The 27805-nt window shown below is 54.2% G+C and overlaps 1 protein-coding gene across 3 annotated transcripts in view; it reads left to right on the plus strand.

Annotated features, from left to right (window-relative positions):
• Positions 1–1068: 1068 nt before the first annotated feature.
• The window catches only part of IGDCC4 (immunoglobulin superfamily DCC subclass member 4), a 38795-nt gene continuing 12058 nt past the window's right edge, over positions 1069–27805 (plus strand). For 2 of the 3 annotated variants that reach the window (XM_045899845.3, XM_045899846.3), the window contains exons 1-11: positions 1069–1187; positions 10624–10968; positions 11635–11776; positions 17638–17774; positions 19122–19262; positions 22724–22879; positions 23673–24086; positions 24613–24777; positions 25321–25458; positions 26344–26514; positions 27529–27765. In XM_045899845.3, coding sequence (XP_045755801.1) covers positions 1118–1187; positions 10624–10968; positions 11635–11776; positions 17638–17774; positions 19122–19262; positions 22724–22879; positions 23673–24086; positions 24613–24777; positions 25321–25458; positions 26344–26514; positions 27529–27765 — 2116 coding nt within the window. In that variant the 5' untranslated portion in view covers positions 1069–1117. The remainder of the gene's footprint in view (positions 1188–10623; positions 10969–11634; positions 11777–17637; positions 17775–19121; positions 19263–22723; positions 22880–23672; positions 24087–24612; positions 24778–25320; positions 25459–26343; positions 26515–27528; positions 27766–27805) is intronic. The other variant, XM_064570287.1, reaches the window with a different exon arrangement.

Genomic DNA, 27805 nt, shown 5'->3' on the forward strand with positions numbered 1-27805 from the left:
AATCATGGGAATACTGGAGATCTAAGGAATGAAAAATCATGGCATCTGAGTCTTGGAAGGGACCTTAGGTCATTTAATCTGAGCTCCTCTCCCTATCCTAGCCTGATGACTGATTCCCCAGTTGTAGAACAAGAAAAATGTGTGGGATATTGAGGCAACCAGTCTGGCCAGCGCAAGGAAGGCACCATTGAAGAATGAGTGGGAAATGACCTTCTGAGTCTGAAAACCAGGGTTCTGATCCTACATCTGCTGCTCCCTAGCCTCATGCCCTTAGGCAAGTCACTTCACCTCCTCCACCCTCAGTTTCCCTGTGTGTAAAATGGGAGCAATCAAACCTTCCTTGTCCCTCTCAGGGTTGTAGAGAGGTCTAAATGTGGTAGTGCTTAGGGTAGAGTATGCTCTGCCTGGCTTGATTATTGCAAGAGCAAGAGAAGGAGGCCAAGAGAAGTCTCCAGCTTGGAATGGCAATGGAAATGAGGATGAGGAGGATGCTGTCCTGTCCTCAGTGCGTCGTCTCCTGGTGCAGCCTGCGCAGTAACCAGGATTCAGACCAGGATCTGGGCTGGAATGGACTGGGCTCAAATGGCAAGATGGGCCAGCGGGACAGAGACCTTGACTCTGCCTCCACTGAGCCTGGAACCGAGATGGAGGAGACCCTGAAGCAGCGACAGGGAAAAGAAACGGACACGCCGAGGCCGAAAGAGACCTAGAGGCAGGGAGTCCAAGAGACAAACAGACCCAGAAACAAGCGGCCCAACTGGGGCCCAAGGCGACCCGGAGAGGGCGAGGGCCCGGGGCGCAGACCCCGGCGGAGTAGAGCCCCGCGCGGCGCGGGGTCACGCTGCGCGGGGCCGGGGTCCCCGGCGGGCCCGGCGGCCGCACTCGCTGGGCGCCCCCGCCCCGGTGGCTCGCCCAAGATGGCGATGGAGGGGCGGGCGAGGCGGCGGCAGCCCCGGCCCCCGCGCCGGCCCCCGCTCGGGCCCGGGCCCCCGAGGCCGCGCCCCCGCCCGCGGCGCCGCGCCTCCCCGGGCCACTGACGCCCGGCGCGCCCTCCCCCGGCGGCGGCGGCCGAGGCGCGGGGAGGCGGCGGCGGCGGCGGCGGCCCGAGCCGGGCCCCATGGCGCGGGGGGACGCTGGCCGCGGCGGCGGGCTCGTGGCTCTGACCTTCTGCCTGCTGGCCGCGCGCGGTAAGGAAGGGCGCCGCGGCAGCGGCGGGAGCGGCTAAGGCGAATCGGTGCGCCCGCGACCCGGGGCTGCGCCGGGCTGTGGGGCTGGCTTGCGTCCCGGGTCCCGAGCGAGTGCGGGGCCGCGGGGCGCGGGCGGCCGGTGCCCGTGCCTGTGATGCCTGCGCTTGGGGGTCTGCGAGCCGCGGCCGGGGGGCGGGGGGGCGGCTGCGACGCGGATTTGGCCGCAGGGGGTGTGTGTCCTTGGTTTGCGGAGTCTGGAGTGTGAGTGTGTGTGAGTGTGTGTGTGTGTGTGTGCGCTCGGAGGGTGGGGACGGGGGGCTTCTGCGGGTGTACGTGTCCGCAGTGCGTGTCACGGTCGCGGCGTGGCATCGTGGGGCCGTGGCTGCCGGGTTGATGGCTTGCACCGGGCGGGCTCTGTCTTGCCCGCGCGTGTCCCTGGGTTGGGAGTGCGTGAAAGAGGAGGGGTGTGTGTGGGGGGTGTGTGTCAGCACCTCCATTTGTGTCAAGATCGTGTGTAATTGTGTTTATGGGGCTGAGCTAATATTTGGCCTTGGCTTTTGGGGAGTGTCCTTGCCCATGGTGGGGGGGGAACAGGGCAGGCGATTGAGGATTGACTGGGGGTAGAGGTGATAAAACACTCAACTTTGCCCAGTGGGTGTGGTCCCTGGGTCTGGTTGGGGGGGGGTTAGTATCGCTCCCCCAACCCGTGGTTCGGAGCGAGCTGGGGGAGGGGGCAGGGAACCAGTTGCTTTCGTGGACTTGTCCAACACTCGCTCTCGGGATGGGACGCGTGTCACTCCTGCCCCACCCACCAGGGGCAGGTCAGGGAAGCGTTGACCAGGTCAGCAAGGCCTCCTTCCAGCCCCCCACCTCAGTGCCGCGTGGGGGTGGGGGTAAGAGAGTTATCCACTCTGGAGGAAGGGCTGGGGCTAGGGTGACGGAATCCCAGTGCTCCGTGCCTAGGGCTCCTTCTTCCACCCGAGCCCTCTCGCTTTCCGTGCTGTGTGCGTTTGGGGGACGGCCCTTAGGGAAGGTAGGTGGCAGGGCTGGGGAGGGGGATGGGCTGCCCGCTTTGTTCGTCTAGTTCTTGCCTTCCCTGCCGAGGGGGGAGCTGAGGATGTGTCCGGGGCGAGTTGGGGAGGGACTTGGAGGTGGGGGTGGGGAGGGGGATTTCTCTCCAGCTGCTGCGGCTTTCCAGAGAGACTCAGCCAGGCCACGTGGGAGGGAGGCAGGGACGGCGGAGAGGGGAAGGAGCCTCCGTCTGGCCGGCCCCAGGCCCATCTCCAGGAAACCCAAACAGCGGGTGGGAAAGTGCGGGGAAATGCTCGGACCCCTTCTCTCCCGACAAAGACACGCCCCTCTCCAGCCCGTACTGGGGACTCGGGATTGTCAGGTGAAGGGGGCGGGGAAGTGCGGGAGAGGCCTCAGCCCTCCCGGAGCCCAGGGGATTAAGGAAAGTTGTGCTTACCCTCTGATGCTCTTCCAGGAGCTCCAGGAACGGGCTCAGGGTCACCCAGCCTAGCGGGATGAGGGCTGGGACCTGCGCTCTATCATAGTATACCGGTGGGGCCTCCTGCAAGGGGCTCAGTTTGCCTCAGAGACCTGGCCTCTCCTTGCTCTTGAGTGCACAAGGCAGGGGCAGGGCCCGAGCTGGGCTCCCTTGGCAGCAGTGTGCCTGGCTAAAGCAACAAGGCTACTGGCCCTCAGTCCCCCAAACCCGCTGAGTGTGCAAAGCTTAACAGGCCTGGGGACAGTCCTATAGAGTTCTGACTAGCCATCCTGATCTGAACCAGGTCATTCATTCATTCATTCATTATTCAACAAATATTTACTGAGCACCCTTTTTGACTAGCAGCTGCCTGGTGCCTGGAATATAGTAAATAAGGAGGCAGACCTTGTCCCTGGTGCAAAGCTTGCAGTCTGGTGTGGGGGAGACTGACAGGTGGTCTGGAAAGGTCAGGAAAGGCATCTTTAGGAAGTGACGAATAATTGAGCTCCATGCAGCGGGTCAGCTAGCCCTGTAGAAGGAGAACAATGATGGGCAACGTTCTCCAGAGTCAACCGCATGTGTAGGCGCTCAGAGGTGACTTCATTTAGACCAGTGAATGCAGCTAACTCTGGTTGGAGTTTAGAGCACAGGAGTGACAGTGGGGGAGGTTGGAGCGGGGTGGGACAGGGGCCATGGAGTGTCAAGAGAGAAGGCTGAAGGGGGCTCCTGAAAGGCCTGATAAGCCCCACCAAGATTTCGGCCTGAAAGCATCCCTCCCCGCCACCCCAGTGAGCCCTTGGCAAGTTTTAAGATCAGCTTTGCATCAGCTTACTGCAGCCAGTGTGGATAATCGGTTGGGCAGGGCTGGAGGTAGGAAGCTCAAGCTTCCTGGGAGGCTGTTGTAGTATTCCAGAAGAGAGAATGGTGGCAACAATTGTCGTGGCAGTTGGTGTGGCCATTGGTGTGGCCAGGGTAGCTGGCTTCTAGAGACATTTAGGAAGTAGAATCAGTAGGATCTGAGGATAGACTGAGTTTGCAGGGGGGCATGGAGGGGCAGGTACAGAATAGTAGACACTTCAGCAACCTGAACATGCCAGCACGCAGGGCTGGTGTCCCCCAACACGGCTCCAGCCAGGGATTGGGAACTGGGGAGATTTATAGGAATGGGACTCCTGTCCAAGGGTGGTGGTAGAATGCTGAGCCCTGGTTTCATCAGTGCAAGACGTGGGGCTCTCCCCTCCACCGAATCAGAATTTGGGGGGTGGGGATGCCAGAGGTCAGTAATAGAAAGGCACCAAGAACATGAGAGCTGCTTTCTCCTCACCAGGGAAGACCCCCACCCCCATCTCTTTCTCGGCCCAGAGATTCAGAGGCCCACCTCCCTTCAGTTGGGGTGGCCCTCTCTGACCCCATCTCCAGGTTAGGAACCAGGTCAAACAAGTTTCTCTTAATAGTGAATTTTATCCAGAAGTTACTTAAACCTTCACTGATCCGTTAGGTACTTTCATGGCCCAATTCATCATGTGTTGTGTGTAAATTAGCAGTTCCTTTCATTTCTCCTAAAGGTACCTCTTTCAAGTTAAGCTATCTCACAGAGTGTCATCCAGTGTCAGCACTGAAGGGAACTTAGAAATAATTTTTTTTTAATTTTAAGTGTTTATTTAAATTCTAGTTAGTTAACATATATGGTAAAATTGGTTACAGATGTAGAATTTAGTGATTCATCACTTACGTATAACATCCAGTGCTCATCGAAAGTGCCTCATTAATCACCCACTTAGCCCATCCCCCACCCACCTCCCTAGAAATAATTTTAGCACGAACCCATTTTCCAGATGAGAAAACCGAGTGACTTCCCAAAGTTGCACGGATAGGGACTGAACTGGGGCCGGAACCAGTCTCTTGGCTCTTCGAGCCATGCTTTCCCCGGATTTGGTACACAAATACCCAAGTTCAGTCTCTGCACCCCCTCCCCCTCACCTGAGAAGTTACCAGCTTTGGACTTGGCCTCCCTCAGTTGGTGTGTCTGAGTCTGGGCTCTGGAATTCACCCTTCTCCACTCTTCCCCACCCGCTACCTCCTGTTCGGCTTCCACGGTTTCTGAGGTACAGCAACCAGACTTGACACAGAATTCCAGATGCAGAACAGATGTCATTGCCAGGTGGGCTTGGGGCTCCCAGCTCCCTGGTGGGTGGGGAGAGGGGAGGAGGAGTAAGAGCAGCTTTGATGGGGGAGGACGCCAGCCCTAGCCTAGTCAGCGGAGGGTGATGGGAGCTGGGATTGGGAGGAAAATCAAAGAGATAATGTTCTGGCCCTGACATGTGGAGAAATAGAATCCTTGTCTTCCGGGCTAACTGGGCTGTTAGTTACCTTACCGCTGAGGCTGAGGCAGCCTCTGGATTTGAGGGGCTTTGGGGTCATTGAGGTCAGGGAAGCAGAGGCTCAGTAAGCTCTCTTTCAGATGCAGACCTGAGCATGTAAGCTGGTGCAGAGCCAAGACTTCTGGATGGTTCGATAAGAGGCTCATTACCTTGTCACATAGTTTGGAGGACAAAGTTCCAGCAAGTGATCAGAGCGTACAGGGAGAGAAAGGTGGGCACAAGAGAAAGATATTTTGAATCATATGAGCCATACGGCAGGAGAACAGGTGAGGTAGTGAGCTCCCCAGTCCTGGTAATGTTTAAGTACAGAGTTTCTTTCAGTGTGAGTTTGCTGTTCTGTCTCTGTGCTTTTTTTTTTTTTTTTTAAGATTTTATTTATTTATTTGACAGAGAGAGACACAGCGAGAGAGGGAACACAAGCAGGGGGAGTGGGAGAGGGAGAAGCAGGCTTCCCGCGGAGCGGAGAGCCCGACGCGGGGCTCGATCCCAGGACTCTGGGATCATGACCTGAGCCGAAGGCAGCCGCTTAATGACTGAGCCACCCAGGCGCCCCTGTCTCTGTGCTTTTTAAGCACTTCGTTAAGTGTCTACTAGTTGCCAGAGAGGCAGTTTCCACATGTATTATTCCCATCACGTCCAGCCCTTAAGGGAGTTCCTGTAATTTTTACAGATAAGGAAATTGAGGCTTGGAAAAGCATAAGGGGCTGTGTCTCTACATGTCCGCTTAGGTGTTCAAGGAATATTTATTGAGCACCTACTGTATACCGGGCGCTGTTTCAGGGACCAGAGGTTTAGAAAGCTGACTAGGAATTGATGCTGAGCTTGTTGCCTAATTGGGGAGAAAAGAAAGTAAAAAACCTAGAGTGATAACTGCAGTGACCACGGTGCCCAGGGTCATATGGGGCAGAAAAAGGAGAGGCAACTCAGTCAGACCCTGGGATGGCGTAGCTACTCTGGAGAGGGGGGCAGCAGGAGCAACAGATGGAACAGCAGAGCGCTTGCAGAGAGCTCAGAGTGGTTTGGTGCGGTGGGGACAGCGGGACGCCCCGATCAGGAGGTAGGCAGGAGCTGAGTGTGGCTTGGCTGTCAAGTCCACTGAGGCTGGGCCTCTCAGGATCACAGATGAAGGGAACTGTGTGGCCTTCCCTATGTCCCAAGCTCTCCTTCCAGCTGTTAGTGGGAGGGGATTAGCATGTGGTAAGAGAGGTGGCCAAGGTGGGGGGGTGGGGAGAGAAGTTTCTGGAAGACACTGACTTGGGTCTCCTGGGAAAAGAGAGTGGTGATGGGGGTCATGGAGGACTGCCTCTACACTGAAAACAAATTGTAAATCTGTTGGGCCCTGAAAATCAGAAGTGACAAGGCATTGATGTTTGTGGCAAGTTGTTGGCTTAATGAAGGAGACATCTAGGCTTGGTTCCCCTCCCCCACCCTCTGGCCCCTTTCCTGAGAGTTCACTGGAAAATGGAACCCCGGCTCACACCAGGCCCCACTAACCCCACGAAACAGCACTGAGCGGGCCCTGAGGCTCAGCAGCAAATCTCCTTTCTGTCTGGGTTCTAATTGGCCTCATAAAATCTAATTTATCCTGTAAGTGGGTAAAATAATCTGTTAGAAAAAGATGTGAGAGATGGCCTCAGGGCTCCCAAGCTCTGTGTCTCTGACAGGGTCTCACCAAGGAGCCTGAGGAGAAGGAGCTGTGGCAGAGGAGCTCCCATCGAGGCAGGAAGCTGGGGGGCAGCTGGTGTCCACCGTGTCCCCAGTCCTGAGAGGGACAGCTGAGAACTGCTTGTGGGAAGGGCTTTGGGGGTCAGCCATGGCAGTGGGCTGGGGGTGGCAGGAAAGGGGTGGCCAGGAAGCCACTGGACAAACAAGGTCCACTCCTCAGAGCATCACTTTTGCGAAAAGATCTGGTGGTGTAGGAACCACGTTTATGTTAAAAGATCATTGCTATGTAATGGAGCAGAATGCAAAATATGTCAAAGGTTTAAAAATCAAAACGTTTGGGGCAGTCAGCAAGCCTCCTGCGTATGCTCCCCTCTGCCACTGGGAGAATTTTGGTGAAAATGAGAAAAGTGGAGACTTCTCCTTTTCAGGCTGGGGAAACTGAGGCTGAAAGGAGGAAAGTAGTGGGCCCAAGGCCATATAGTGAATGACCCAGGAGGACCCTGACTCCAGACCAAGGCTCGTCCCCACCCATACCCCGTTGTCCATCTAGGCAAGAGGAAGGTTGGCTAAGGGACCTGCAAGTGGCTTTCGGATAGGAAACACATAAAGCTTCCCTTGGGGGGACAGGGGCGGCCTCACAGAGGGTTGGTGCTGGAGCTGAGCCCCGGGTGGCGGTGGGGGGGTGGGAGGCATGTCCTGGGCACAGAAGTTGGGCTGGGCACTGAGGCAGAGAGAACCTTTTACTCAAGAGCAACTGTCTCCTCAGTGCTGGATTCATCCCTAGAACGTCGAAGGACAATTTCCCCAGGCTGTCTCCCAGAGAAATGAGATTACCCCCCCCATTCCGGGCCTCAGTTTCCCCACTTATATACAGTGAGGAATCTCAAGCTTCCAAGACATTTCCATCACCACCGTCCTCTCTGAGGGGGACCCCTGGTTCTCTCCATCCCTGTTGGTTTCCCTGTTGGTTTCCCTGTGCTACCTTGTTGGGTGCTCGGCTCCTCAGAGGTGGGGAAGCCAGACATCTGCTGATCCATGAATATTCAGGAAGGGAATCGGAGCCTCCTCTGGGCTCCCCAGCCAGCCGCCCAGCCTCTCTGGCTGCCGGCCTGCCCGCCAGAGCCCAGGCTGCTGACATACCCAGCAGCTGCTCAGGCCCCAACTGTTCACATTGTTTGTTCAGCGCGGCAGGGGATTTTCCAGGCCCCGGACGTGCTTTGGGGGGCAGGGAGGCCGCCGGAGGGCTCAGGGATTCGTGTCATGTGAGGCTTTTCTCCCCTGAAGTGCAAACTGCTCAGCGGCTAGAACCGGGCAATTGGAAGCCGCTGGGCTGAGAGCCTGGGCTTGCCTTCCCCCTACCCTATGTTTGAATCATAGAATCGAGGGCCTCAGAGGTAGAAGGGACTGGTTGTTAAGAACAGTAATTAACATTGGTACAGTAAAAGAAAAAGAAAAAAATCTTTCATTAAAAAAAAAAACAAACCACCTCAAACACTTGAACAGTTTATGAAGTGCCTTTAAAGAATGAGCTCCCGTCCCTTGGTTGATGGCGCTGACATCCATCATCTCGTTTACTCCTCACAGGCTTGGTAGTATCGTCTTCATTTTACAGATGTGGAAAATAAGGCCCAAAGAGGTTAAGTGGCTTGTCACACAGCTGGTAGGTGGAGCAGCAAGATTGGAAACTATATTTTCCGCTCCAAGGTCAAATGCTCTTTCCACCACAGCAAACAGCCCCAAGTGATGTGAATGCCACTTTGGTTTCCCCAGTCAGAATGGAGACTGGATGAGGACAAGGCCTGCCTTCTCCCTGCACCCATTAGTAATGCTGAGCCCAGGCGAGCAGTGGGACATGCCAGCAGAGCCTTCCTGACGAATTAAGAAAGGCAGAGGCCCACTTGGGGCCCCCTTGGTCTGTCCATCCTTCGCACTGTAGGGTCAGAGCCCTGGCTTCTGCCCTGGCCTCCTCAGCCAGCTAGGACTTCTCTTTGCCGCTCAGTCTTGTTTTTCTTCAGGAGTGCTGAGAAGAGAGCCTGGGGACAGACAGGGGTTCTAAGCGGTTCTAAGGGGTTCATAGATATGTCCGGGTTTGGATGAGTATGGCAGAAACCGGGGTATGCATGTTCAGGTGTGGAAGGCTGTGTCTACAGTTTTTATGTGTGTCTAGATGGTGTTCTGTAGGTTTGTTCAGGAATAGGTATGTCCAGGTATGATTATTCACTGAATTGTCCTAACATCATAGATTCTCACACATCACCTGCTACGTTTGAGTAAGACTAAAGTCCAGAAGGAGAAGTGACTGACCCAAGGCCACACAGCTAGACTGTGACAGAGCCAGGTCCAGAACTGAGGGGCTGCCTGATTCCCAAGCCATTCGGCTTTCTGCATGCCCTCCCATGGCTCTCCGCCCAGAAATCAGCCTTGTAGTAAGGACAGGCCATTGCACTCACCTCTGTCCTGGGTTCACTCTCAGATGTGCCATTCTGCCTTTAAGCAAAGTGTCAGGCCAGAGGATAAGAAAGGACCTCGGGCCACTGAGCTTGTAGGGGACAGGGAGGCAGCAGGCCAACCTTCCGGAAAACACAATTGGGAGAACCAGCCATTTCTTTTTTTTTTTTAAGATTTTATTTATTTATTTGACAGAGAGAGAGATAGCGAGAGAGGGAACACAAGCAGGGAGAAGCAGGCTTCCCACTGAGCAGGGAGCCTGATACAGGGCTCCATCCCAGGACCCCTGGGGTCATGACCCGAGCCAAAGTCAGACACTTAACAACTGAGCCACCCAGGCGCCCCAGAACCAGCCATTTCTCTATGAATAATGGCTACTGGGCCTTGCTGAAATGTTGGCTGAAATGATAAGCATTGGCCTTTGTGTGTTTTCGCCTTGACCCTGGGTTGACATTCCCTCCCTCCATTTTTCCCCTACTCTTCCCTCTGTGGCAAGGGCCAGTGTTGGAGCTCAGGCTATGTTGGGGCCCCTGGAGACAGGCTCTGGCTTGCTGTGTGGCCTAGGGGAAATGAACTGAGCGGTAGGAAGGAGTGCTCAGGCCCGCCTGCCACCGGGGCACGAGGGGGTTGGATGACCATGGTTAAGGTGATCTGTAAGGTTCCAGGGAGGGAGGACCTTACTGAGCGCCAATTCTGTGCCAGGCCAGGCACCATGCTATGCTCCTTTCCTACCCTGCATCTCACAACAGCTCTAGGAGGAAGAAATTCCTGGGTCCTTTTTAATTGAGATACAGTTCGCACGCCACAGAATTCACCACTTAAAGTATACACATCAGTGGTTTTGAGTATGCTCACAAGGTTGCACAACCATCACCACTATCTAATTCCAGAACATTCCTATCACCCCAAAAAGAAACCTCATCTCCTTTCACTATCGCTTCTCATTCTTCCCTCTCCCCAGCCCCTGGCAGCCATTAATCTAATTTCTGTCTCTGTGGATTTGCCTCTTCTGGACATTTCATAGAAATGAGATCATATATAGCATTTTGTGACCGGCTTCTTTCACTTAGCATAAAGTTTTTAAAGTTATTCCACGTAGCCAATATTGGTACTTCATTTCTCTTGATGGCTGAGTAAGATATTTATCCATTCATCAAGTGATGGGCATTTGGGTTGTTTCTCCTTTTTTCCTATTACGAAGAATGTTGCTAGGCACTGTGTTTTTTGGTGGATGAGGAAACTGAGCCCCCAGGGAAGGTGGGCACAGAGAAGAGCGGCTGACTGCCCGAGATCACAGGTGGTAGGGGCAGAGCCAGGATCCAGACTCAGGCCTCTCCACGAGACCTGTTATTCCATGAGTTGCCCCAGCCCCTGGGTGGGGGACTCAGGATCTGGAGGCTGTGGGAGGTGGGAAGAAGCACACTGATGGCCCTGGGGCCTGCCCTCTCTGCAGGGGAGCTGCCGTGGCCCCAGGAGACCACCGTGGAGCTGAGCTGTGGTGCGGGGCCACTGGAAGTGATCCTGGGCCCAGGGCAAGCTGCAGTGCTGGATTGTAGTCTGGGGGCTGCCGGACCCCCCACCAGCACCACATGGAGCAAGGATGGAGGCGCCCTGCCCGAGCACGACCACCTGCGCCTGCTACCCAACGGCTCCCTGTGGCTGTTCCAGCCGCCAGCACCTGATGGCAGTGACAAGGCAGCCCCCGGGGTCTCAGAGGTCATTGAAGGCAGCTACTCCTGCCTGGCCCACGGCCCCCTTGGAGTGGTGGCCAGCCAGGCTGCAGTGATCAAGCTCGCCAGTAAGTGCCTGCATCGGGGGCTGAGCTGAGACCCAGGAGGCCTGGGGTGTGGGAAGGGGGATCCCCATTAACTCCTTGCACACAGGCCTGTCTCTTCCCCTGCCTCTCGTCCCGCTCAGTAGGTCCCTTCCTGGTATGGCTACCTTCTTCCCACCTCTCCTCTTCTTCCTCCTCCTTTTGTTTCCCTTTGAGTTTGAGAGTCTAGGTTGTGCTCTCCTCCGGGAAGCCTGCCAGAAAGGCTTATTAGAGTGTGGGGGACTGGAGCAGGTGCAGTGCCTGGAGTCAAGCCCCATCATCCAGCCCACCCCCTCGGGGGTTCTCAAGAGGCACAGATCACCATGAAATCATTTTAGGCCAGGAGAAATGTCCATCTTCCTGCAGTCTGACCACCATGGTGACGTTAGGCGTGGGGCGTGGCAATTCATTCTGACCCAGCGTCTGACCAGTAATCACTGCTTCTTATCCCCCTTCTGCCTCTTCAACTGTCTCTGTTGGCTGGAATTTGCCCTGCTTGTGTTTCTGTCCACCGCCCCCCACCCCCGCGCTTCTGTGCGTGCATCCGCGTGCACACGTGCATGTGTGTATGTGTGTTTCACCGTGTGCGCCCCCTCTCTTTCCCGTGCTCCTCCCCTGTCCCTGCCTGTGTCTCACCGTCCTCACCCCCAGCACTCGCAGGCTTCTCTCTGCACCCGGAGTCTCAGGTGGTGGAGGAGAATGGGACCGCTCGGTTTGAGTGCCATATTGAAGGGCTGCCGGCACCCCTCATTACCTGGGAGAAGGACCAGGTGCCAGTGCCTGAGGAGCCTCGGTGAGTGTCCTGTGCGGGAGTGGGGAGTGGGTCCCAGTGGGCTAGCCACAGAGGGCCCTGGCGTGTGCTCAGGAACCAGGATTCTTAGAGCCACGGTGGCTCCATTTGCCCAAACTGACTTAGGAGCCAACCACGGCCCGGCTGTCCGCTCACATGGGCCCCCAAGAAAAGTTGGGCAAGCACTTTTATTCCTTGCAAAGAATGCCACCCACTAAGCTACGGAGCTCAGACAGAGTGGTGATAGAGCCCTTCAGACCTTATCTAGTCCAACCACTTGCCTTACTGAAGAGGAGACTGAGAGCCAGAGAGAAGCTATGTTTTGTCCAAGGCCACACAACGAGTCAGTGGTAGGAAGTTCGTTGTTCGGTTAAGAGCAGAGCCCGGAGGCTGCTGGGAGGCTTTTCTCTCTGCAGAGTTCCTCCGGAGGTGCTACCTTAGATGCATAACCTCTCTTGTCTCTCAATTCCACCCTGTGGGGTGCAGCACCTGATATAGGTCCTTCCCGTTTTACCCTCCTCCCTCCCCGTAAAGGCAGTGAGTAGGTGGCATGGTCCCAGGGAAGAGTTTCGGGGGTGAAAGAGAAGCAGAAGCTAGACCCAGGACTTGACCCTTACTGTGGCCTCCTGGGAAGGCCCAGATGTACCTGCAGCACGAGCAGAAGGCACAAGGCTCGTTTGCTTCTGTGGACTCCGAGCTGGTCTCATGACTCGGTTGTCACCCCGTGGATTCTTTTTTTTTTTTTTTAAACAGTTTTTATTTATTTTTATTTTTTTATTTTTTTGAGAGAGAGTGAGAGACAGAGAGCACGAGAGGGAAGAGGGTCAAAGGGAGAAGCAGACTCCACGCTGAGCAGGGAGCCCGATGCGGACTCGATCCCAGGACCCTGGGATCATGACCTGAGCCGAAGGCAGTCGCCCAACCGACTGAGCCACCCAGGCGCCCCCACCCCGTGGATTCTTACCTCTTTGGAGATGTGGCTCCGAGGCCTCTCCCAGCCCCCCGCCCCAGTCCTCTGCCTCCATCTCTCCAGCTGTAGTACCAGCTCCCTCGCTCTCGTTCTCTCGTGGTGGAGGTGGGGCTCCGTGGGCTCAGAAACACTGGTTTCCAGGTCTCCCTGCCCTGAGACTAATCTGTCTTGAGTGTGTTGAGTTGTTCCAGCTCCTCTGACTTTTGCCCACATCTAGGTGGCGGGGAAGGTATAGGAGAAACTTCTGGCTAGAAAAGCCACAGGGCACATCCCTGCAACATTTGTGAGGGAGGAAGAAGGGCAGCAGGTCAAGCTGCTGATTTGGATGATTGCTTCACCTGTTGCTCCTCGCAGAGGCCTTTCTCACTCAGCTTCATTCCCCCCATCTATAAAATTAAAGGAAAAGAAAAAAATGAAAGGGTTGGATTAGATCATTGTTCTTTGGAGAACATTAGTCACTAAAGGTGCTTCTCGAGAAAAAGTATTCTGTGGCCAAATAACGTCTGGACAGCTGCCTATAAATCCCCTTCTTGAAGCTGACAAGGCTCTGAGAAGTCCTGTACAGAAAGCCTGTTAAACTTGTTGAACCAAGCACTTCCTAGACTCATCTGCCCACAGCCCCTCTTGCCACAACCCCATTAACATCCCATGAATGGGCATTCTAGGAAGCGACCTTGGAAGTGCTGACCCAGCCTTTAACTTCTGTGCCTTGCAAATGCGGGCCCCTTGCTGCTGTCTGGTCAGCGCTTCCTGGGAGTTGCTGAGTGAGAACCAAGGGAGAGCCCACTCCTGGCAGGCCCCAGAGAGAGTAGGAGAGAGCAGAGAAGTCGCCCCGTGTCGAAAGGCATGGTAGGCCCCACTTAATGGGAGCTATGTTTTCTCACTTAATCCTTCCCATCATCCTTCAAGGTAGGTATTTCTTATTTTCCATATTTTCCTCTATTTACTTTTAGTTTATATTCCTGGAAGATGCCTTTTTCACATTCACATAAGCAAAACTGAAGAAACAGTCATCACCCAAAGAAAGTCTCTGTTAGTTTTGATGTCTAGCCTCTGGAATTTTCCCCTATATGTTTATAAATAACCTCTTTTAAAATTTGGATTATATTGTACATACTGGGGTTTTTTGTTTGTTTGTGTTAAGTAAACTCCCAATGTGGGCCTCGAACTCATGACCCCTAGATCAAGAGTCACATGCTCTACCTACTGAGCCAGCCAGGTGCCCCCATACTGGGTTTTTTTGTTCAATCAACTTTTTTTCCAAAACAAAAGTGGGATTATAAAGCAACTTCTACTTTTTTTTTCGCTTAACACATCATGAACATCCTTCCAGGTCTACATACGTGGTTATGGCAGATATTATTATCTGGATTGTTAAGTGAGCAAACCGAGGATCAGAGACAGAAGTAACTTGGCCCAGGTCACATAGCTAGGACATGGAGTGTGGGATGCCGGAGGCCTGGCATGAATGACATGCAAGCCCCTTGTGATTCGGTGGTTGGGGTAAGGAAGCTGCAGGGTCTGAAGAGGTTCATGCTACAGATGGGCTCAGAGGTCAGGCGGGCCAACTGTGGGGCCGAGCAGAGAGGTGACTTCCCGCAAAGTTTCCCGGCAAACAGTAGGGCTCCGTCACCTCCCCACATCTAGTCCAGGCATCCTTCTATGAAGCCACAGGCCTCTCCCAGAAGTCTGGAGCTGCCAGTTCCAGGGCTCTGGGAGTGTTTGCCCCCAAGTCCTCTGAAAAGTGATCCTTAGCTATAAATAAGCCAGGCTCACATGTCCCAGCACATTGTGTGGGGGAAATAAAGAAATGTCTAAAACAGCAACTTGATTATGCCCAAGGTATGTATTTTTACACATGCCCAGATATAGTACATGTACAAATGTGCTATTCATAAACGGAGCCCAGTGGTTTGGAGACTGCATGCCTTGGAGGCTGTATGCACGTGCAGTTAATAAATACACTCTGTCAAAGGATAGGTGCATGTTTTTGGAACTGCTGGTGAAGAATAGACCCAAGGCAATTCCCTGGTACTTATACTAATTTCTAATGATAGAGGATAATTTTCCTTCCACGGGAACCAGTAATCAATGAGAGCAATGTTTCCCAAATCCCAAGCATTCACAAACCCCCTTTATAATTTTGGCCATTCCTGAGCCCTTTATTCAATCACTCACTTAATACACTTCTTTAAATCAGCTCTCTTCTGTAACTTTAACACATACTAAAAAGGAAAATTATCTCACTGCAGTAAAATGGAAAACCAGCCACACTAACCATAAATACAAGGTAGCCATAAAAATAAGTACATAACTGCTGGAATAAAAAAAAAAACTGTGTGTTTGGATCCACTTGAAATCATTTTTGTTATCACCATTCACTCACACTTTGAAAACATGACACCAATGGACCTCAATACTGTGGGCTCCCTAGTCCAGTCTTCAATTTCAATTTATTTATTTATTTATTTTCTTCAAAGATTTTATTTATTCAATTTCAATTTTTTCAAGTGTTCTACTTCCAACCTAATAAATATTCAAAAAAAAATTTTTTTTAACACAACAAATAAGCATTCCCAGTAATCACACTGCAGAGAAAACCTCCCTGAATGATGGGACCTTTACCACCCATGACTTGTTCTGCTCATATCCTAACATATCACTTATCTAGTTTCCAAACATAGAACTGCTTCATAAACACTGTTTGGTGACTTTTTTCCTGCCACTAACCAATATATCTTGGACGTCTTTCCAAGGACAGAGCTTCTAAAAACACATTTTAACAAAACAGAAAAGATTTTAGATGAACACTAAAAGGGGTTCCATCCCGCTTCTGTTGTCTGCAGTGATGACACCACATCTGAGGAGAGGTATACCTCTTTTCCTTCCTTCCTCCCTTCCTTCCTTCCTTCCTTCCTTCCTTCCTTCCTTCCTTCCTTCCTTCCTTCCTTCCTCCTTTCCCACACATAATAAGGAAATGCTCCTCGTCAAATGAGGTATCAGCTCTTGGGTACCTGGAGCACAATTTCCATGGAAAGCCTGGGAAACTTTGGGGTTAGGAAATATGGGTTGCTTTGGTGGGAACCCTGCAGGCAAGGTCAGCTAGCTAGACTGAAAGAGGAAGGGTCTTGGAGGCAGAGCTTATTAGGTGGAGGAGACCTGGATGGAGATGGCGGTCTTGTTTCCCAGATGGGTTCTGCTTGTCCTTCCCCACTTGTTCTGCTCTATCAAATTTTCCTGGCCCAGAATTTTACCTCCCACCACCCTTTGCCTCCATATCCCTTCTCCCCTGCTGGCCCCGGCACTGACGTGGGCAGCTGCTGGAGCTGAGGGTAAGGCCCTGGGGCAGAGGTGGGTTTGCCTGTGGGATGAGGGAGGGAGTGAAGCAGGTTTATGTTCATTCTCTAAGTCTTTGGGCCACAGCAGGTTTCCAGGCCTGTGGCCAGAATTTTCTCCCAACACCCTTGAGCTAGTTCTCCTCTCCTGTGTTTAAATTATTTCATACCCTGTTTCCCATGAACCAAGTGACCTTCATCAAGCACACTACTGCCCCATTCCCTCTCCAGCCTTGGCCTAGCCTATATCTAGGGACCAGCACCATTTGCTCTATTGAGAAACTGGGACTCTCAACCGGGAGCTAACCCTGCAAGGATCATAGGTGGAGGATTCAGGAAGACATCCCCCTTCCCCAACTTGGACCAGAGCCTACTCCACTTACCACCACCCCAGTGTCCTCTGCAAGGACACAGTTTTGCCTGCATTGCACTGTCTCCCAAACAAGGGCTCCAGACCTTTCTAACCTGAGCCGCTTTCCAACCCTCTAACCAAGAGGGTGGAGGATACCACCTTCATCCATCCTACCTCTCCTAAGTAGTGTGTGTGTTGACTGGGGCTTTCTGGGGACCCTTCCCTGGGCATTCTTAGCCAGCTGATGGCTGCTGAGACACGCAGGTGGGAAGAACATGGAATTTGGCACTGGAAGACCTAGGTTCAAGTTTTAACCCTGTTCCAGCTCTGAGTCCCTGGGAAAATAATGCCCTAGTGCTTCCGAACCTTCGCTTTGTCACCAGTAAAATGGAGGTTGTGATGCCCTCTATCTCTTCGGATTGGTTTGAGAGTCAGATGATATTGTGTGAATAAAAGGGATTTTTATCAGGGAGGGAGGAAGTAATATAGGCAGGGGGTAAACAAATTCACACTGTATAAAAGGCTGTATAATAAAAAGTAAGTCTCCCACTGTCTACTCCCGGGATCCCAGGTCCCCTCCCCAGGGACCTTCAGTGCAAGCATATAAGTGTGCATATCCCCACACACCGTTCTGCACCAAACACACTTTGGAGAGCATCCCATTTCTGCACACATGGAGCTGGCTCCTTTTTAACAGCTGCCTAGCATTCCATTGTATGAATGTACCCAAACCGGTTTAGCTAGTTCCCACCCTACAGATGGACACTTGGGTTTTTTCCAGTCTTCTGCCATTGTCCTCGTGGTGCTGGAGTGAATATCATTAAACCGGTTTTTGTGTCCATGTCTGAGAATATCTGTGGGATAGAGTCCTCAAAGTGGTGTTGCTGGATCAAAAGGCACGTGCAGGGTTGATTTTAATATATTACCTGCTTGCCCTTGAAGGAGGGTGTATCGATTGGCATGGCCACCAAGACAGGAGTACCTTCCCCCATTCCTTCACCCACATAGGGTGATATTAAACCTTCTGATCTTTGCTAACCTGGTAGGTGAAAATGGTATGTCACAGCTTTAATTTGCATGTTTTATTATGAATGAGGCTTGAAAGTGAGATGCTGGAGGTAGTTCAAGCTGGAGGGGGAGGGGGACCCAGGACAGCTCCCTGCAGAGCTCCTGCCCACCTCATAGGTGCCCTCTCCCCCTTCCCAAGGCTCATCACTCTCCCCAACGGGGTCCTCCAGATCCTGGACATTCAGGAGAGTGACGCAGGCTCCTACCGCTGTGTGGCCACCAGCTCCGTCAGCCAGCGCTTCAGCCAGGAGGCCCTACTCAGCGTGGCCCGCAGAGGTAAGGGGGCAGGCTGGGCGGGGAACCCTGGGGGGTTTCTGGCATCAGCCACCTCAGAGCTGGTAGGCGCCTCATGAAGTCCAAGCTCTGCCTTCAAATTGCCATTGGGAAGGTGCGGCGGGGTAGCCCAGAGAAGGCCGTACCACCCAGGAAGTCAGAGATAGAACGGGCTGGAACCCCAGACTCCAGGCTCCCAGTCCAGGGCTGTCTTCCTACAGAGGCTCTGTGCTCCCTAAGGTTGGGTGGGGCATCCCGGGCTAGGGAGGAAGGTGAGGGAGAGGGGAGGGGAGGCATCTGAAGAGGGGTGTCAGGAAGCCCTGGTCCCTGCCCTTCTGGGCATTAGCAGATTCACCCCTTGCTGCTGGCTGGACGCTGCAAATCCCGATCCCTGCAGTCTGGTGCTCTTGTCCTCTCCATTTCTCTGAAAAGCTCCCGTCCCAGTGTGATGCGGTAGGAAGGGCACACACAGGCTTTGGGGTCGGAAAGACCTGCTTTGAATCCTGGCCTCTCTACTTACCATCTGTGTGACCCTGGGTTGTTATCAAATGTCTAGCTCAGGGCGGGTTGTGGAAATAGCTGAGATAAGAGTGGAAAGAGCCCGGCACCTAGCAGGTGCTCAACCGATCTTAGAGCAGACCTCCCCCAAGGGCCTCTCACTTGCCTTCCTCTACCTTGGCATCTCCTCCCAACCCTGCCCTTCTGCACATCTCTTCCCATCCCCCTCCCCACCCCTCCCACCTCCACACTACCCTACTTGCCTGTGGCTTAGCTGGTAGGCAGGTCTTGGAGTCTGGTTCAGTCTCCCTCCTGTGCCCTGGAGTCTCTGCCTCCACCTGCTGGGCGTACCAGGTATTCCCCATGCTGACCCAGGGGCCAGGGTCACAGGGAGAACTTGGCAGGGTATCAGTGCTCAGGGAGCTGCCAAGCTGGCGGAAACTCGAGCCTACCTCCTACTTCTCCCACAGGGGAACCCAGAGCCCTTTGGAGAAGGGACTTGCCTAAGGTCACACTGCGTTAATGGTGGTGCTGGACCAGAAACTATGACTGTTGACTCCAATTCCAGGCTCCAAGTCTACTAGTGACCCTGATGGGTGGGCTCCGTTTGGCAGGGAAGAATGAGGGTGTGTGCCAGAGGCCAGGTTATTCCTCTCCTGGCTCCAAGAGAAAGAGCTCTGAGTTCCGGTCCCAGCTCTGCTGAGCGATGCAGATGCTTTCCCTACCCGTGTGGTCAAACCCTGGCTGTTCCCTGCCTCACCTGCCCCACCAGGTGCCTGTGAGCATCAGGTGAGGGACTGCACGTAAAGACACCTCATGGTAAGGCTGCCTGCTGGCCTTCCCTCTCACCAGGGTCCCTGGCATCCACGAGTGGGCAAGACGTGGTCATTGTGGCAGCCCCGGAGAACACCACTGTGGTTTCTGGCCAGAGTGTGGTGATGGAATGCGTGGCCTCCGCTGACCCCACCCCTTTCGTGTCCTGGGTCCGACAGGGTAAGTGGAGGGAGGGGACCCGAAGGCATGGGAAAGCAGGGTGTGGCATCTCATGTATCCCCAAGTTGGGAAGTTATAAGGGTGACCGCTCCATGTGGTGGGAGCTCCTCTCCCAGGGCTGAGTGTGGGTGGGCAGACTTAGGCATCAATCTGTGTAGTATGTCCCCTTTACGAAGCACTTTGTGTCTGCCACTCACGAACGTGTCACTGAGACCTTAATTAGGGTGGGCTCAACAGTGTTGCAAGTGAGTGTGTGAGAGCTAGACTCAGGTGAAACCAAAGCTGCCCCCCGCCCACTCAGATTGCTGCTGCCTTGTGTGCTTGGCTCCGTGCTGGGCACAGGTGAGAGAGTCAGGGACCCTGCCCTCTGAGCTCATGGTCTGGGTGAGGGCGATAAAACACATACCCAAGAAGAGACGTTTGACGGCATCAGGCACCAAGTGCTAAGTGCCAGGGGGACTGAGTCCCAGCAGATGCTATCAGGGTTGGGAGGCTGCTAGCCACACATCACTGCCCCCTACCAAGAGCTTGGCCCGCCTTCCTGCCAAAGCCTGGAGGGGCCCTCTGAAGGGGGTAGGGGCGAGGGCTCTTATTCCCAGTGGACAGATGAGGAAACGGAGGCTCAGAGAGCCAAGACCCAAACTTTAGAGCCTCTTCTCTTTCTGGAACACCACTTCCTACAGTCCTGTATGGAAGAAAAGCAAGGATTTTTTTTTTAAGATTTTATTTATTTGTCAGAGAGTGAGCACAAGCAGGGGGAGCGGTGGGCAGAGGGAGAGGGAGAAGCAGGTTCCCCACTAGCAGGGAGCCCAACTCAGGACTTGATCCCAGGACCCTGGGATCATGACCTGAGCCGAAGGCAGACACTTAACCGACTGAGCCACCCAGGTGCCCCGTGAGGATTTTTTTTTTTTTTTAAGATTTTATGTATTTATTTTAGAGAGAGAGAGTGCATGGGGGGGTACACACAAAGGGGAGGCAGAGCAGAGGGGGAGGGAGAGGGATAAGCAGACTCCACACTGAGCGTGGAGCCTGATGTGGGGCTTGATCCCACGACCCCCGAGATCATGACCTGGGCCGAAATTAAGAGTCAGACAACCGACTGAGCCACGCAGGTGCCCCAGCAAGGATTATTTTTGTTTCCATTTGTCAATGAGAAGTGACTTGTCCCAAGGTGAGGTAGAAGTAAGTCCTAAACCCCACTTTTTTTACCTTTCTTCTCTGACTCAGTCTATTATCCTATACTGCCTCCTTTTTGTAAGTTTTTATCTCACATTCAAAAGAGTATGTAATGAATACACAGAGTTTAAAGAAAAATAATCTGAACAACTATGTACCTCCCACTGAGCTGATGAGATAGAACAGCGCTGCTGTCTTTGGGCCTCCCCGACCTGCACACCTCATTGGACCTGTGACACTTGCCTAGTTAGGGGGATCCTGGCGCCAGCAGGACCCTTATACTATAATCAAGATAGGCCTGTGGTGTTGCCCAGAAGTTCTAATATCAATGTTTCTCAAATCCTGACCTTGCATCACGATGACCCAGGGAGCTTGTTAAAACTGCAGACTCCCTGCCTTCATGCCTGGACAGTTGTGACCCAGGAATCTTAAACTGCCCTAGGTCCTTGCTACTGAAAGTGTGGTCTTTGGACCCACCACCTGCACCTAGTTAGAAATGCAGAATCTGGGGCTTGCCCTAGGCCTCTGCATCTTAACAAGGTCCCCTGAGATTCTGTGATTCGAGTGCGCAGTGAGGATTTAAGAATTGTTGTCCCAGCGAATCCTGACACGGGTGGTCCTGGGAACTCCCTTGCAGAAAGTTTGCTAATAGCACTCCCGGACAGAGACTGGGAAGAGAAAGGCTGGAAAAGGACTTCGTTCCTGACACCCGTCACTGTTCCTTTTCTAGAAACTTCATGAAGTCAGCGAAGGGACATGGCTATTTGTTTTGTTTTCTTCTGATTACAAAGGTTGTGTGTGTTCATTGTGGAAAACTGGGGAAAAGCAGAAACAAAACATTCCACCGCTCAAAGAGATTAAAATAGTTAACATACAAGTGTATTTTCTTCCAGTTTTTTTTTCTATGCACATGTACATTTTCCCCCGAAATTGGGAGCATGCTATATTTACAGTTACAAGTCTTACTTTAATTCAACAGTATGTCATAACCATTTCCCCATCTCTAAAACTTTTTCAAAAAGTAATTTTAATGATTATATTCCATCATTTGAATATAACCATAATGCAATTTGCCAGTCCTTTCCCATTGCCCACTTGTTATGTAACACTGCAGTGATCAGCCCTGTTAATATCTCCCCAGTACAGGGGCCCACAAATGGGATCCCTGGGTCAAAGTCAAGGTGGAGCCCCTCTCAGCATTTACCCTTTCTCTGGCAGCTTACCCTTTTTAAAAACTTTCCCAGTTTGATAGGTGAGAATTAACATCTGTGTTTTGGTGTGCATTTCTCTGCTTATGTGAAGTTGAACACTTTTTTTGGTGTTTCTTGGCCATTTGCATTTGTCCTCTGGATTTTCTGTTCATGTTCAGAAAGCAGGGGCTTTTAAAACGGTTCTCAGGGGTGCCTGGGTGGCTCAGTTGGTTAGGCCACTGCCTTTGGCTCAGGTCATGATCCTGGAGTCCCCGGATCGAGTCCTGCATCGGGCTCCCTGCTCGGCAGGGAGCCTGCTTCTCCCTCTGACCCTCCCCCTTCTCATGCTCTCTCTCTCTCTCTCTCATTCTCTCTCTCAAATAAATAAATAAATAAATAAATAAATAATAAAAAATAAATAAAACGGTTCTCAGGGGCGCCTGGGTGGCTCAGTCAGTTCAGCTTCTGCCTTCTGCTCCCGTCATGATCCTGGGGTCTTGGGATGGAGCTGGTGTGGGGCTCCCTGCTCAGCGGGGAGCCTGCTTCTCCCTCTCCCCACTGCTTGTGCTCTCTCACTATCTCTCTCTCTCAAATAAATAAATAAAATCTTTTTTTAAAAAAATGGTTCTCATTTCAGATTCAAGATAAAAAGTCTTGCATATATTCAAATCTTTGGTTCTGGTCAGACCTTTCCATCCATGTCTTCATCGCAGTATTGGGATAACACCATACAGGAGGAGTGTGTCCTCCTTGAGAGAAATGGATTTAATAATAATGGTAATAGTAGTAACTGACGAACGTACTGAGCACCTGTTAGGTACCTGCACTGTGCCTGGCCTTCTCACAAACCTCACGTGTCCCACCCTCACAGCATCCCTCCAGCTAGGGACAATCCTCTCCCCACTTTACAGACGGAGACAGGAGGGCTCAGAGGGGGTCACGCCTCTAGCAAGTGGAGAAACTGAGATTCAAACAAGGGACTGTTGTGTTCTCTTAACCGGGTGTGGAGGGCCTCCCCACCCCGGATCCAGGGAGTAGATGGAGGGGCAGTCCTTGGTGCCCTCCTCCAGCAATCTTCATCTCCTCCCCCAGACGGGAAACCCATCTCCACCGACGTCATTGTCCTGGGCCGCACCAACCTACTCATCAGCAGCGCGCAGCCCCGGCACTCGGGCGTCTACGTGTGCCGCGCTAACAAGCCCCGCACGCGCGACTTCGCCACGGCCGCCGCTGAGCTCCGCGTGCTGGGTGAGGCGGGGTGGGGGACCGGGCAGTAGTGGGGAGGGTGGGGACCGGAGTGGGGCGGTCAGCTAGGGCCAGCGAAGTTGGGGACCGGGGAATGGGCAAGTGGGTGTGTCAGAAGGACCGACGGGCCATCCTGGAGGATAAAAAGGCCGGAGCTAGGGGGCCGGCACTCAGGGGAGGAGTCCTTCGTTAGGGTGGGTACTGGAGGGGACAGGCTAGAGGACTGGAGGCGGGGGAGTGGGGGAAAGAGATTGGAGGATGGGGTGGGGGAAGTTGAGGCAGGGAGAGAAGGAGAGGGGTGATCAGAGCATGGCTTGGGTGTTTGGGGGCTGGTGGGGAGGTCTGAGTGGGACCTAGGTCATGGGGGAGGGGTAGGACTGAGGGTTAGGGGAGACGGTGGCGTGGCCTGAGTGACAGGAAACACTGGGGGACGGGGTTGCTCAGGGCTGGGATAACTGTGGAGAGAGGTGAGTCTCCCAGGTGTGGGGGACACTGGGAAGGAGGGGAGGAGGTTACGGTACCCGAGGGAGTGGGGCGAGGCCCAAGAGGAGCTGGGGTACTTAGGGGAGGCTCAGGAGGCCTGGGGACAATTCGGGGCGAGGAGGAGAACGGCCAGCGTGGGGCTGGGGTGAACCGGGGAGGAGCAGAGGTAGAGCGGCGCCGCCCGCCAGGATTTGGGGGCGGGGTGCCTCAGGGAGCGAGTGGAGGGCCCGCGGGAGCCGGCCGGAGCATCGGGGAGGCGGCAGAGCCCCTCGCGGCCGCAGCGCGCCGTCAGCGTCCCCCTCCCCGCCCCCAGCGGCCCCGGCCATCTCGCAGGCGCCCGAGGCGCTGTCGCGGACGCGGGCGAGCACCGCGCGCTTCGTGTGCCGCGCGGCCGGGGAGCCGCGGCCGGCGCTGCGCTGGCTGCACGACGGGGCGCCGCTGCGGCCCAACGGGCGCGTCAAGGTGCAGGGCGGCGGCGGCAGCCTGGTCATCACGCAGATCGGCCTGCAGGACGCCGGCTACTACCAATGCGTGGCCGAGAACAGCGCGGGCACCGCGTGCGCCGCCGCGCCCCTGGCCGTAGTGGTGCGCGAGGGGCTGCCCAGCGCCCCCACGAGGGTCACGGCCACGCCGCTGAGCAGCTCTGCGGTGCTCGTGGCGTGGGAGCGGCCCGAGCTGCACAGCGAGCAGATCATCGGCTTCTCCCTCCACTACCAGAAGGCACGGGGTACGTCCGCTGGGGACCCGCGCGGGGGCGCCCCGAGGGGGACACAGGTTAGATGACGGAAGGGTTGCTGCGTGGGTGGGTACCTTTGGGGTCGGATGAGATGGGGTGGGAGCCCACGGGAGAAGACCTGCGTGGACATGGGCTAAGCCATAGTCTTCGATGCCGTGCTGGAGGGGTTAACGGGTGTGGCGCATTTCCCCCTCCTCCAGTCTGTTATGATAAGGAAGAGGATGCTTTTCCTCCCAGGGAAAATGCCTAGGCATTCCTGGAGCTGGTTGATTAACTGCAGCAGGAGTCACTTCAGTTAGACACCAGAAAGAACTTCCTAACTGGTGGAGGAATTAACACAGTGAGACTAGAAGCGGGGGAAGTCTTACTCTCCAGCTCAGATGATCTGATGATTTAGTTATACCCAGACCATTCCAGAGGCTGGGACAATATGAAAGATCCCTTGGGAGCCTCCAGCTGGCAGACCTTTGGGGGTGGCTCTGTGATAGTACCTTTGTCCTCTGTGTCACCGCCCCAGGCATGGACAATGTGGAATACCAGTTTGCAGTGAACAATGACACCACAGAGCTGCAGGTTCGGGACCTGGAACCCAACACCGATTATGAGTTCTACGTGGTGGCCTACTCCCAGCTGGGGGCCAGCCGCACCTCTACCCCAGCGCTGGTCCACACGCTGGATGATGGTAGGGCCTCTAAACCTGCAATGGGCACCTTGGGTTCCAGAGAATTCCCTGGGGATGGTAGCTCGCTTCTTTTTACTAGTGTATGCCAAGGCACTTTTATTTGCCTCATGTCATCTTCTGTGCCCTGTAAGGAGGTGGGTGAGGGTTCTTCCCAGCTTACAGTTTGGGAAACTGAGGCCCAGAAAATGAGAGTGACTTGCCCAAGGTGAGTAGTACAGCTGGGACTTGAGTCCAGGTCTTGATTCCCCGTGTTATATGGCCCTTCTCAATATCCATGTACCATCCAGTCAGGCAGGGGCCGGTGACATGAACCCATTGGATGTAGAAGATTGTGCCCCAAAACTTTTTCTGGCTTTGGGGTGGGAAGAATATCTCCTCATCTCCAGTTTGGGGCTCCCCTGAGAGGCTCCCTTTCCTCCCTCAGATCCTGGTCCTGGGCCTACTTCTGACTTGCTGTGTGACCTGGGCAAGTCTCTGACCGCTCCTGGGCCTCACCTTCCACGTCGGTGGAGCAGAGCTCACCCTGATGTTCTTCTGTCTCAGTCCCCAGTGCAGCGCCCCAGCTCTCCCTGTCCAGCCCCAACCCTTTGGACATCAGGGTGGCGTGGCTGCCCCTGCCTCCCAGCATGAGCAATGGGCAGGTGGTGAAGTACAAGATAGAGTACGGTTTGGGAAAGGAAGGTGAGTGGGGGCAGGGTGAGGGCTCCACCTGGCTGGGAATTGTTGATATGAAGTGCTGGCCAGAGCAGCTGAGGATCCAAGCAGAAGTGGGGGAGAAGTCTGAGGAACTGAGCCAGAGCCATGGAGTAGGGAAATAGGACCCTGGACAAGAGGAGTGTGGTCTGAGTGTAGGGAAAGGCAAAGAGGCAAAGCTTAAGACAGAGGGAGGCCTGGATTCTAGCCCCACTTCCTGTACAGCTATAGTGGATAATGCTGTTAAGTCCCTGCCTCGGCTTCCCCATCTGTGAAACGAGGCAGGTAGCCTAGGTAATCCCTGGGGTCCCTTCCAACTCAAAAAGCAGATGAGGGATAGGGCAGTGGAGGGCGTGCTTGCGGGTTTGGGGAAACAGAGCATCGGGGAAGGCGTGTTAGGGCAGATGTAAGTGATCAAGGGGAGAGGATATGAAAGGGATGAAGAGTTAGGGGAAGACAAGGGGCTGGGGGTGAGGGTGAGAGTGAAGAAGGAGGGAAGGGTGAGGAAGGAGGCTTGGGCTCCAGAAGGCAGGCAGTGCCTGATGGCCTTCAGAGACAAGCCCTTGCACCTGCACCCTAGGTGTGTGTGTAAGGGGATGGTCACTGACAGCTCATGGGGAAGTGCGGAGTCTGTGCCATGGTTCTCTCCACTCTGAGCTGAGGGTGATGACCGGCGTCAGCCCAGGCCGGAGGCCCAGGAGTCAGCTCTGGAGCCGTGGAGTCCGTCCAGGCACTGAGGGATCCGTGCCGAGAGGGCCTCAGGCTCTCATGGGCACCGAGGAACCAGGATCTGGGGTGGACTAGCTGGTAGGGGAGTTTAGGGGTCATGGTCCTCAGGTCGCCGCCCTGCAGCCATGTGTTCTGTCCCAGCAGATCAGGTTTTCTCCACCGAGGTGCCTGGAAATGAGACACAGTTTACGCTGAGTGCGCTTCAGCCCAACAAGGCGTATAGAGTACGGATTTCGGCCGGCACCGGGGCTGGCTACGGGACCCCCTCCCAGTGGATGCAGCATCGGACGCCCAGTATGCACAACCAGAGCCACGGTATGGGGTCTGAGGGGAGAGGAAGGATGGGGTATGTGACCCTGTGGGCGTATGTGTGCCTTTAGAACGCAGGCCCAAGCGCTCTCTCCATCAGAGACCCTCCATGGCTCCCCCTGCTTGATGGGCAAGGGAGGCCAGGTGTTCAAGGCGAACGGCTGGCCTTTACAAACAAACCTGGGCTCCAGGGTCCCTTCTATCTGCTGCATGACTTTGAACAAACCATTCACAACTCTGAGGCTTCACTTACTGCCGAAGGTGGCGTGAGGACTCCTAATGCATTGTAAACGAGTGTTTAGTACGTAATAAGAACTTGGCAGATAGTAACTACTTCCAGATTAGGATTGTTGGTTTTGTCAAGAGGCCCCGTGATAGAAGATTACGTACAGACAGACCCTCTCGCACGCATACTATCCGTATGACCTTGGACAAGTTACTCAACTTCTCAGTTTTCTTCTTTGTAAAATGGAGACAATAGTATTTTTGTCATTTTATGGGGTTGTGAGAATAAAGTTAAAATACACGTATAAGGAGCTTAGAACAGTGTCTGACACAGAGTAAGGCCCCACTCTTGGGCTCCAAGTAGGCTCCCCACACCAATGGCTCCTTCCCTCCTTCCCGGCCTCAGCAGCCGCGGGGACCCCCTAGCCTGTCAGTACCCATGCATTCCTTCCTTCAGAAGAATTACAGGGCCTGACGCTGTGCCAGGTACCATCAGTCCTGCCCCAGAGGGGCTCCTTGCTAACCCCTTTGCAAATGCCCAGGAGACATCCCTGCATTCTCAGCACTCTGGGTGTGTAGAACAGTGAGTTCCCCTCTAGACTGAGCCCAGACCCGGCACGGGGGGGTGCTGGCTGCGTGCCAGCGTGTTGGGCGGAGGCTCGCAAGGCTCCCACTCAGTGCTGGCGTCCTGCTTTTGGCTTCCTCCTGCCTCGTCCCCCTCCCCCATCCCTGGCTTCCTTCTCCTCATTCCCCTTTCTCTCACTCCTTCTTCCCATCCTGCTCCTCTGCCCCCAGTCCCTTTTGCCCCTGCAGAGTTGAAGGTCCGGGCAAGGATGGAGTCCCTGGTGGTGTCATGGCAGCCGCCCCCTCACCCCGCCCAGATCTCTGGCTACAAACTGTACTGGCGGGAGGTGGGGGCCGAGGAGGAGGCCGATGGCAAGAGTCCCCCAGGGGGCCACAGAGACCAGGCTTGGGACGTGGGGCCTGTCCGGCTCAAGAAGAAAGTGAAGCAGTATGAGCTGACCCAGCTAGGTGAGGAGGGCTGCGGGAGGGAGCAAGACAGACATAGCCT

This window comes from Mirounga angustirostris, unplaced genomic scaffold (assembly GCF_029215605.1).
Source record: "Mirounga angustirostris isolate CCGP_5_RB_7025 unplaced genomic scaffold, mMirAng1.0.hap1 SCAF_9, whole genome shotgun sequence".
In the NCBI taxonomy this organism is placed as follows: domain Eukaryota; kingdom Metazoa; phylum Chordata; class Mammalia; order Carnivora; family Phocidae; genus Mirounga; species Mirounga angustirostris.